General features: G+C 44.8%; 1 protein-coding gene across 2 annotated transcripts in view; it reads left to right on the forward strand.

Annotated features, from left to right (window-relative positions):
* The first annotated feature begins 2,523 nt into the window (after window positions 1-2,523).
* Window positions 2,524-11,590, forward strand: part of PIAS1 (protein inhibitor of activated STAT 1) — a 50,322-nt gene continuing 41,255 nt past the window's right edge. For both annotated transcript variants that reach the window (XM_026040511.1, XM_026040512.1), the window contains exon 1: window positions 2,524-2,567. In XM_026040511.1, coding sequence (XP_025896296.1) covers window positions 2,544-2,567 — 24 coding nt within the window. In that variant the 5' untranslated portion in view covers window positions 2,524-2,543. The remainder of the gene's footprint in view (window positions 2,568-11,590) is intronic.

Below are 11,590 nucleotides of genomic sequence, written 5' to 3' on the forward strand. Positions count from 1 at the left end.
TTAAACACATGTCCACATCCCACTGAGTTTGGAAGGAAGTGAAGGAGCAAAAAAAAAAACCCCTCTGTGCTGTGCAGCAAGCTGTTTTCAAGGAAAAAAAAAAAGACATTGAAATAAAAGATATGCATTACTTTGATTTTGGATCTGTCAAGTTCTTAAAATTACTAGAAACAAACGAATAGATCATCTTARATCATGGCTATTAAGCATTTTCTCGTTCAAAATTCTCGTTCAAAAGTATTCTAAACTGGGCTGGTTCAGACCACCGAAATAGATCAGCTAATTATGGCACATGTGGGTGGACTGAGTAGTCATCTGACTTTTTTTTTATAGATATCTTGCCTACAGCCTCGCCCCCCTCCTCATGCAGGGTTTTAGGCTCAGTGATAACTCTTCATTACACGCAGTATTAAGCCAGAGTGCCTTAATATTAGTTATCGGGCTTTTCTAATTGTCSCTCATTTTCTGAGTGCTTGATTTGATACGCAGAGGCTGAGCACTCGGAACTGCCGCAGAAATCAATGAGAACGGCGGATCCGTGGCATCTCCGCAATGGAAATGGGATGTTTCCATGACCTGGAGAAGAAGGGGAGTTGCAGAGAGGAGCTGAAAAGCACGCCTGGGTTTTTCTGTCAATCTGTCCTGAAAATACAGTTAAGAAATACTTTCAATGAAATACTGTTAGGAAAGAGAAGCAGGCTCTTTGATTCACCCAGAAAACAGGACCTCGTACATATTCCTACCAATAATCAGGCTGGTATCAAAGAGCTGCATCCTGGAAAGATATCAGATGGTGCCGTCACATTTTTATCTCAATGGAAACTACCTAATTCTAAATTGTGGTGAACTCCTCAGGTCGCATGGGAGGCATAAATTGTAATTCAGTAATAACCATGAGTGGTAATCTCCTTACCGCCGATTCCCTRTGTGGCCTCAAGCACGCTTTCTTTAATTGGGAGAGTAGGGATATTAATGCTATTTTATCTTGCAGCGCAGCTAATGTAGGTGCTTTACAAACATTTCTGAAAGTGCCATGATGAATTCTATAGAAAGGTCATGGAAGGAAAAAAAAAAAAGGCAAATCTTGCATCTCTCACTCGCTTAAAAGGATGTACTATGTTCACCTTCCTTAATGGCAAGTGCAAGAGGTGCCATGGAAATCTGTAATTACAGAGTAAGTCACAGGTACGAGGAAACCAAATCAAGATAAGGTGCATGACTTAAACACTAATATTTAAGTTGACTGACATTGTTGAAGGATGATTCACCTTGTTTAAATTAGGTAGATCAGATGTCCCTGTATCRTGGTAGGATGGGCAGAAACTTGTCAGTAGAATAGATGTTCTTTAACCAAGGACAACCTGGAGCTGCTCATTAAAACCGGGATATTTTCTTCACACATTGCAAACTTGGCAAAGAGAACCCAGGATCCATGTATCCTTAAGTGAATGGTCTTTATTAGAATATTAAAAATTAATAAGTCAAGGAGACTCTGGCCCAAGTGAAGACCCTTCCCCTGAGCATGCCTAGCAGCAGACATAAYGAGTGAGCAATATTATAATTGTATGTAAATTAATAACCAACCGGCGTAACAAGGATGTACTGGGGAAGCTACCAGTCTGTAAATATGGTTTGGAAAGCCGGGACGATGTGATCCATTTGTGGGATGCCACCACGCATCCAGGTTCACACATCTCCGACATCATTCAGCAAATGACTCTCCTGCGGGTGGGATTATTGGCTTGTTTGGATCCACTTTCCACGTAACAACTTCATCACCTCATGGTCATCTTATCACTTGGTGTTTTGGGTATGTTTTTTTCTCTCCTGCATACGATCTGGTCTGAAATGGGCCATTTTAGGTCTAAAAGCTCCGTTCTGGTTCTGTAGGCCCTCAGAACACAGAGCTGAGGCTGTTTATCTTGCTTTTCCTGTCTTTATGGGGGATGGCAAAAAATACCGACTAAAAAAGCACAGATATGACATTTTGTTGATAAACTGTGTTGCCTCTGCAGTTCAGGAATAATAATTAAAAGGGTTTTTCCCCCCTTTTTGTAGGGCAGGGAAAGAGGGGAGCAGCAAAGGCACCCATTGGGAAGTTCCTAGTGGTTTCTGGGTGCCACAGCACAGAGTCCACTTAAAGCATCAGCTAAAAGACGGATAAATCCATCTTTTAACCAAGTTATGCCCAGAGAAACTGCGCAGCCGCCTCCTTCCCTCCCGTCTAGAGGCACAAGGAGACAGCAGGCGGGAGCGGCACTGCTGCCATCGGCGCTGCCACAATCGGCGCTGCCCCCGCCTCCTTCCCGCTCCTCACGGGAGGGAGCCGGGCTGAGGGGGACGCGGGGGGACCGGCGGGAGCCCCGGTGGGAGCCGCGGGGGCTCCCACGAGCGGCGCCCACGGGAGGGACAAGATGGCGCCGCGATTCAAACGCTGCGCGCGGCGGGCGGCACGGGGGGGGGGAGCGGGAGGGAGGGAGGTGGCGGGCGGGGGGAGGCGGCGCCGCGGCGGGGTTCACTGCGCCTGCGCGCGGGCTCGCAAGATGGCGGACAGTGCGGAACTAAAGGTACAGCGCAGCTCCAATTCCCTCCGCGGCGCCGCTCGACGGGGCCCGCGCCTTCCTCCCCCCCTGCCTCCTCCTCCTCCCCCTTCTCCTCCGCCTCCTCCTCCGCGCCGCCAGCCCCGCGGGGAGCGGGGGACGCGGCGGCGGCGGCGGGACGGCGCGCGGAGCGGAGCGCGGAGCGGAGCTGTCCTCCCTTCCCCGCGCTCCGCCGCGCTCGGTTCCCTCCTCCTCCTCCTCCCCGCGGAGCCGCCGGCGGTGGCGGCCGCGCTGCCCCGGCGCGGGAGCCGCCACCGCAGCCGTTACCGGTCCTTCCCCCCGCCCCCCCGCTCGGCCCGGCCGCCCCGGCGGGTTTCCAGCGGGGGGAGCCCGTGGCGGGTCCCGGCCGCGGTGACAGGCGGCGCGGGCCGCCCCCGGCCGGCGGCGGGCGGGCGGGCGGGCGGCAGCCCCCGCGCGGGCCTCCGCTGTCAGCGCCCCGCCGAGTAAACACCCAAACAAGCCCGGAAAAGCGGCCGCGCCGCTCCGGGGGGAAGTTTGTTCCGCCCCCCCGGGGGTGCGGGAGGAGGAGGAGGGCCAAGCTTCGGCCTCGCGCTGCGCCCGGCGGGCTCGGCGGGGACGGGGTGCCAGGACAGCCCCCCCGGCCGCCCCGCTCCCGTTCGCCGCGGCCGCCGGCTCTGCCTTGCGCGGCCGCGCTCCAAAGTTTGGGAACTCGCTGCTGCTGCAGGCCGGTCCCCGTCGGGGAAGGGCAGCTCGGCACGGTGGAAAGTGCCCAGCTCCCAAGTGTGTGCAGTATGAAATGCATGAAGTATGTCTAGGGAAGCGCTTTGTCTTTATTTATCTTTTTTTTCCCTCCCTTTTTCTCGCCTGCGTAGCAGGCATTTTGCACGCTTTCGCTTCGAGATGCTCTCGGGATGCAGAGAAGTTCTGGTGTTTTGTGCGTGTTCAAACCCTTTGGGGTCTGTGTCTGCAGGCCAGGACAAATAGTTTTAGGTCCTCCCTTGTCCCGTGTTTTCAGGGATGTCCTGCTTGGGGTATTATTCAAGTGAAGTTGCCCCCAAGTCTTTTCTTTTTTCCATATTATGCTTCCCACATAATGGKATAAAAACTTGGGATCTGATTCCAATGCTAAACTCTTCATCTGGGAATGGTAAACAGCATAGTGTGTTTTGGKAACAGACTCTAGGGTTTTAGGTGAGCAGTAGCTAGCTTGAAAATCAGCGATATGTGTGTGTWTACCTAAGCATAACAGCCTCACATGGGGTGAAATAACTAGGGAATAAAGTTTCTTCTTTCCCTGTGTGTCCCGAAGTGGCAGTACGGTGGTCAAAGGACAGCACTAAAAGGTGAGACTTTACTATTAAAACTGACAAGTTACTGGTGTTTGGAGCTGCACAGCGGGAAGCCTTTCCCACTGCAGATCCTCCGGCTCCGTGTGCACGTGTCGGAGCTGCCGCTCCGCTCCGCGAGCCCTTCCCGCAGCTTTGCAGCTCGGGATTAGGGAGAAATAGATGTGTGTCCACTTGTCGTCCAGACTCTCTCCTACTGATTTCTTCTTAAACCCACTTTTTTTTTTTTTTTCCAGAATCAGTAGAGAGAAATTACACTTATGTTTTTCCCCTTCTTTTAAGTGTTGTTGTTGTCGTAGGGAGCTGAGGGGTAAATGTCCAAGTGGCTCTTTCCAATTTCTCTTTGCTGCTTGGGGTCGCTGGCGGTACCTGCAAGCCGGGATGGGGCGATGGAACCCCTGCAAAAGTGAGGTTTTATGGGAGCTGGGAGGCTTGGCCATGTGACTTAAGAAACAAAAAATAGTTGCTTCCCAAATTGAAACCTTCCATATAGGCGGATATAACACTTTTTTTTTTCTTTTCTCTGTAGACCATATAAAGAAAGAGGGTTATGCGTGTCTGTTGGAGAAGGAGGAGAGCGAGGATGAAATTTCTGTCTAATGTTTTAGCTGTGTCACACACAGTTTTTTCCAGAAATAGTACAACTCCGTTATTAGGGGCTGGGTGAGACGAGCAATCCTTGGAAAAACACGGCCAGTGCAAAGGTTTTCTATCGTAGGTGGGTGCCGTGGGGATTTTCAAGTAGGAGTACATCCCAAGAAAACATACTTTTACATTCATACTTTTTTTTTTTTTTTTTGAAAGTTGAAAGGAGACTTAACTGAGGGAGAATCTGTGACTCAGACACTGCTATTTGAAAAATAAACAGTGAATTCCTTTCATTTTATTTATTTATTTATTTATTTTTAGGGTAAAATCTTTCTACTTCTCTGATTAATCAACAAATGGCATTGATTTCAGAACTAGTGACTTGTAAAAACTAAAATCAAACTGAAGAGTTGCATGGTGGGTAATTTACTTGCTGCCTTTGTGAGAAAAAGTTTGGCAGAGAACTTTGCTCATGTTTTTCTGTCTCTAAAACTTTCTTGTCTTTCTGTGCAGAGGACCCAGAGAGTTAACAGGGAAAATGGGGTAGGTGATTTGACACAAAGCTTTGCTAAATGCGCAGAGTCAAATTAAAGATTTTGTTTCCCCAAGAAAACTAGGAGTTATTTTTTTTTTCCGCATCTTGAACTCCTTGTAAAGTATTTTCTCATTTGATCAAGAATTACTTTGGCCTTCTGTCCCATTTAGGAATTTGTGTGCTATAGAGGAAGGGAAATCAGATGAGGTGAAACATGCTTTGGAGATGCTGGGCTCACAGGGTTACTGAATTCTTAGGTACTCTCAAATTTTTGGATAAATTGAAGTAGGATGTTTTCATTTCTGTTGATTAAACAAAGTAGCTTAAAAAATCTTACTCTGTGGATTACTTCTCTAGCTCTATAGGCTAAGGCATATGTGAATTTTCCTGATCTTAATTACTATTCCTGTATAATTGCATACAGACTCTAATTTATCTCAAGGTAAGCTATTTAAAGCTCTTCCTAATTGGAAGGAGTATACTTGAGTGATTAAATCTTTCCTTCAATATTTCTTACATCTCTTTAAATTGGTTATTAGATTGTTGTGATCTTTGCCTTCTACTCAAGTCTTTTGGAAATCATTACACAGTTTGCAATAATCAATTCAATTATACATGGATCAAAGAATAAAAAAGAAAAGCTTATGTTCTGGTATTGTCATTCTTGATACTGTCCTAAGAAGCTGGTTTGGAAAGCACATGCTGGGAGATTTTCTCCTTTGTTCTCTCTCCTTTTAAGAAAGTGCCTTTGGGGATTGAAGAGATCCCTGGTGTGTTTCTTGTTAGACACAATTTATACCCCCCCCCCCCCCCCAAAAAAAAAAAAGTAGTAGGAATTTGAATGAAAATACATAATAACATTTCCACACAATGATGATGAAAACAAACTATTAAAAAAGCAGTTTGGAAATGCCTTTTTCCCCTAAATGCAGGGAAGCTTTTTGCGGGGGGGAAGCTTGTAGCACAGCYTTCAGGTCGTAGTGATATTAGTGAGAAATGGGTCTCTGGTATGGAAATGCAGTTGTGTTAAATTGCATCGTCAATGCTAATGAGCATAAGCTACCTATTTCAGTGTTCAATTAGAATTTTTACTCTTCTGTATTATGAGCTATTTTTACTTAATCCTTTTATAAGTTGCTGCGGATTCTGTGATTAAAGTCAGCATGATCCATTTTTCATTATTGTCCAAGTCTATGGATCCCATTATTCTCATGTCTGTAATTTGGCGTGTACCAAGATAATACTGTTTTAAACTGTGCTTTGGACCATCTTTCTTGGAGCTTTTAGTCTTCAGCACTGGAATTGCAGAAATCAGATGAATAAAATTGGCAGCTGTGCATCACTGTTTAACTGTCAAAGTCGTAATCCATAACACTTTTTTATTGCCAATAAAAAACAAAGTGCATATTGTGTACACACGAATATAGTGCCAGCACAATTTGAGGATAAACCCTACACAAACATTAGGGACCATCCTGGGAGTATCTATAGATACATGCAAGTGGATTTCCTATGCATGGCCACTTGTGAGAAGCAAGAAAGACATAAGAGCCAGTTTTTCATATTCTTCCTGAGTTTCCAGTCTATTTCTCTATTGTTACAAGGTTATTTATAAATGACTGCTAAAAAGCTGAGATGCTAAGAAGTGAATAGGTAGATGTTGCATCTTAGTTAGCTTTACTCCTTAGGAATAAGACCAAAAAAAAAGAAATCAGCCTAGAGAGAAGAGATGTTCAGGACTGCTTGGCCATTGATTAAAAAGACTCTGAATCAGATATGTAAGAGAAATGGTTAAAATGTCCCTTGAAACGAGCTGTAGGCGTTTCAGATATCTTCAGGTCCTGAGATTATTTATAACGTTGGAGTTGTTCGGCTTGCTCCGTGCTCTGACCTGAATTTATATAGAGCACAAAGATAAGTGCAAACTTGTCACTAATGTGGTGTGCTTGGCATGGTGGGGTTTAGTTGCAGTAATCTCTTCTTGTGGAACTCAACATCTGATCATTTTTTCTTTCCTCTCTGTAGTACCATTATAGTGAAAAACAAAACAGAACTTCCAGACACTTGAGGCTTAAGTGCTGCCTGCAATTGTGCTGAGATACCCCCAGCCCTCTCCTTTCCTCTCACTRCTGTTCTCAGTATTTCTCTTAAGCATCTCTTGTAATCCCTGTTGATTGTAGTAATGCTTATGAGGGAGTCTGTAACTGAACCCCAGGGTTCATCAACTGCTGAACTCTGTTGACGTCTTTGCTGAAAATACTAGATTTGGGGTAATTGCACCTTTTTAAAGGCGTTATTTTATGGGACATTGATATTGCCCAGCCTCTTAGAGGGTTTGTGATTTGGGCCCGGAGATGAGTGGGATCTCTTGCTGCTTTCCTTTTACCTTGCACAAGGCACCTGGCCCTCTGGCTCCATAAGGAGAGAATTCTGCCTACAAACATGAAGTCATCTCAGAAACATCTCTCTGCTTTTCATGCTGTGCTTCCAGTTAGAAATCTTTAGAAACTTCTACTTCAAGTAAAGATGTTACAGGTGCTTCCCCTATAATGGAAAGCTCTAGTTTATTGCCCTCAATAAAGAGTCTAGGGAAAGTCACAAGTTCGGTGATTAATGTAAACATGTTTTATTTTTGTCAGCAAGTTGTCAATATGTACTTTGTGTACATTTGCTAATGCTGTCCTCTGTAAATAGGAATTTCTCTTCTGGTTAGCACACAAATGTGCCTCAAGAATCGCACAGGAATGTTGCTGTGTTCTTGAGGAGCAAAGTGGGAAAATGAGTTGTTTGGGTGACTGCTGTGATACAAGTTTGAGCAGCTGAATTTTGAAGTCCTCTTAATCAAGCTTTTTTTTTCCCCCTACTGGTCTGACTGGCTACCTGATTGCCTGGTTGCTATCCTGGCTCCTTGTGGGCCAGTAAGGACTAGGAATGCTGGTTTGTTTACTTTATTTAAAGATTTTTTTTTTTTAATGCAAAATTGTACTTTAGGTGGAATCTGTTCATGAAAATAAGTGCATTTCTTAAAAGTAGGATTTCTTCCAAGTTGAAGTATGGGAGGTGGGGAGAACCAGGATGTTTCTGTAGCTTACAAGAGTGTGTTTACTTCCATAATTTTACTCAATACTGTCTATCAAAGCCCTCCTTTAACACCTGTACTAATTGCCATAGAACTTGGCTAATTCAAAGTAAATCAGCACTGTAGCTTTGGGGCTACAACAAAGAGGAAGATGTTAAATATTTGGAAAAAGAAACTGTATGGAGTTGAGGGTGCATGGGAGGGGACGTGTAAAGCCTTGAAGCTCTGATCTTCTGAGTTGTCAGTAGGAATGAGAATCAAACTAAAATATAGGTAACACTATCTTGTTCCCAACGTGCTCTGGTAGAGACCTTTCTCTTGTTTCTCTTCTTATTCTTTTGCTGATATTCCTGTAGTGGAGGCAGTTTTATTGGTCCAGGAGTTTCTTAGCAAGTTGCTTGCTCTTGTTCTGCTGCTGGGATTGGGGATGGCTGTAATGTACTGCCCTGCCTGCTGCTGTGTCCTGTCTCTTGCGGTATCCTGGGGGGATGCTAGAGCACTCTGTGAGTCCTCTGAGGACTGAGCTCCAGAGCTCAGCCTAACTCCTAAATCCTGAGCTCAGCCTAACTCCTGCCCATTTGCAATACTGCCCTTGCTTTCCAGAGATGCATCTTTTGTGGCTGCAGTTTTTCCGGGTGTGCAGATACACATCACAGACATTTCCAGAAGCCCACATTGGGTGGGAATTGAGTCATAATCTTTGCACAGAGCTGAGCTTAGAGGACTCGTTCTTTAAGTTCTTAGACTAGGAAAGAAATTCTCTTTAAGTGATTACCAAGTGCAAAATTCTTACCACTCTAGCTATGCCAGAGCCACGCACCAAGAGTGGTATTTCKTCTGCCACGAGACACTTGCTGAAGCTGTGGCTGGTGCTGCAGCCTCGCCTTGCCATGCTCCAGAATGCACTTGTGGCAGCTCTGGGGCTGCTTCTGGTTGTATCTGTCACCTGTAGATGCGGAGACAAGGTGCGGTTTGAAACTGGATGTATTGGTGCACTGAGCTTCATCCAGGCCTCTCTTGTAAGTGTGTTTGCTTCATGTTGTTGCTCTGCTCTTAAGGAGGCTCACAAAGGGGATCGGTTTTTGGCAACTGAGCCAAAAGACAGAGTATAGCAAAAGAATTTATCCCGCGTTGCCTCTGGGATTAAAATCAGCTACGTGTATCTTTTCAAAATAACTGATAGTCTGGGTTTTACTCCAGTTTTCCAGTCCTGTTCGGCCCGTGCACACATTTGTGGTGTCAGTGTGGCTGCTTCCCTTGCAGCCTTGTTCTCAGGCTCGTGACCCTGGATCCCTTCCTCCGGAGAAGGAATCGCATCCCAGCCTGCGGCTCTGTAAGTAATGGCACAATTTCACTGTCCAGCCACATGAAGACACTTCATGTTCTTTAAGGTGCGACAGTCAGTTAAGAATCGTTCAGAGCTGTAATTTTTTGCTTACTCTCATTTTAATCTCCTGCGAGATGTTCTTCCTGCCTTCTTTGGTGGAATATCGTCTAGACAAGGCCACTTTGTTCAGCTTTGGAACAGAAGATCTAATTAGTTAGCATGCAAAATAGAACGTAGGATGGAAACGGAAGTAGCGAGCCTAGATTTGCTTGGCAATTTAGTATGGGTGCAACTCTTGTGCTCTCTCCTGCTTTTATTTATTTATTTATTTATTTTTTTAAATATAGATAAACAGAGGCCAAATCCAGTAGGGCAATACCCTTATTATCTGAGACACAGGAGTGTGTTGTAGAAAGTTGCGTGGATGAGAATGTTTTCAAATAGATTCATTCCTAATACTGTTTCTTGAGGCTCCCTTGACAAAATGATCTCACTTTTGTGCAGATGTTGTATCTGGTTTCCCTGGTGTGAAATAAGAATCTTCAAAACAGCCCCAGTCTTTGGGTAGATTTTCAGCGTATCAAAAAGAGAGCAGACAGTTCAGCTCAAGTTATTGAAGTTCCTAGTGCACCTGTAAGTATATTGCTCCAAATTCAGAATAGTAGAARCTTGGGCAGTGATACAGGAACAAAACTGTTCTGTTCTTAGGACCCATGTTGACTTAGCAGCATCTCATCAGTGAATCTGCTGAGGCCACTTGATGGCAGAACTTCAAATTTTTTAAATTTAATATCAGAAGTGCTGTCAGTTTGAATCATAAGTATTTTTTTAGATAATATTTTTGCAAAGGGTGCACACCCATTTTTTTCATTTGGGTTTTAATTTTCACTTTCACTGCTTTGTTGATAAAATTTGACACGCTCAGTTTGAGAGGCAGTGCTTTTATTAGCGCTCTTGAGAAAATCGCTGGGTTTCAGGAAATGGCAAAAAAATAAACAATGTGTATTATAATGCGAAGCTTAAGAATTTGAGAGCAGCTATACTGGTTCGAGCCAAGAGTACATTGGCCCAGTACTGTCTCCAACAGCTCCTAGAAGTAAGTGCACAGGGAAGAGTGAAAACAAGCATGAAAAGCACTGCAGCCTTCTTGCGATATCCCAGTCCCAGCTATTTTCAGCTCGGTCCCTTGAAAGGTCCCCAGAACCTGATAGGGGCTACTAGCCAGACAAGCCATAATAAATCTATTCCAAGTGCTTGTGCAGGGTCTGCTTGAGCTTGTATGGACTTCTTTTGTTCATAATGTTTTCCTAGGGATTTCTGTTTTCTGATGTTTGCTGTGTGAGGAGCCTCCTCATTTTGTTTTAAACCTGGCTCACACCTACCAGCATCATCTGATGATCACTGCATTTTTGTGAGAAGAAACAGTGGACAGTTGATCTCTATCTGCTCTGTTTACACTGCTCATAGTTTTATATATTGCTGTTTTATCCTTGCCAGATTCTCAATTTTCTAGGCACACGAGTCCTGGCCGTTGCCATTGCTTAATAGGGAAGAAATTATTTCTGTTGTGCTTCTGTGAACTTTTCTTATGCATTTTTTCTTTTTACGGTAACCCAAGTCACCCATTCTTCCAGATCTGTATGAACCAGGCATTATTTATACAGCATATAATAATTTCTCATTTGTTTTCTGATCCTTTTTGATTTCTGATGCTAATTTATATGTTTGACTGCTACTGAGATGATGTTTTCATGCATCTATTTATCCTTGGCCATGAGATCACTCTGGAGTGATGAGCGTCATCTCAGAGCCCATCGTTTTGTATGTGTAGCCAGATCTGCCTTCCCCCATAGGCATCACTTCACACTTACGTATATCAAATTGCTTTGTCACTCAGTGTAATGAGGTCCGTCTGCAATTCTTCAGCCTGTCCTCATCCTTAAAACCTTGTCCTATTGTCAGCAAACGTTGTCATCCCGCTGCTTGCAYCCCTTCTTGAAGTCATTAACGGACAGGTAGAAAGCTGCCTGTGTTGGCACAGGTCCCTGCAGAACCCAACCGTGACCTTCCTCTGCTGTTTGGTGTTTTGGCAGCTCGGATTGGGAAGAAGAGAACTTTAATTGAGCAGCAAGTTAAGGGTATCAGGGTATCTAC

The sequence above is a fragment of the Nothoprocta perdicaria genome, unplaced genomic scaffold (assembly GCF_003342845.1).
Source record: "Nothoprocta perdicaria isolate Ctin4 unplaced genomic scaffold, notPer1 scaffold_26, whole genome shotgun sequence".
In the NCBI taxonomy this organism is placed as follows: Eukaryota; Metazoa; Chordata; class Aves; order Tinamiformes; family Tinamidae; genus Nothoprocta; species Nothoprocta perdicaria.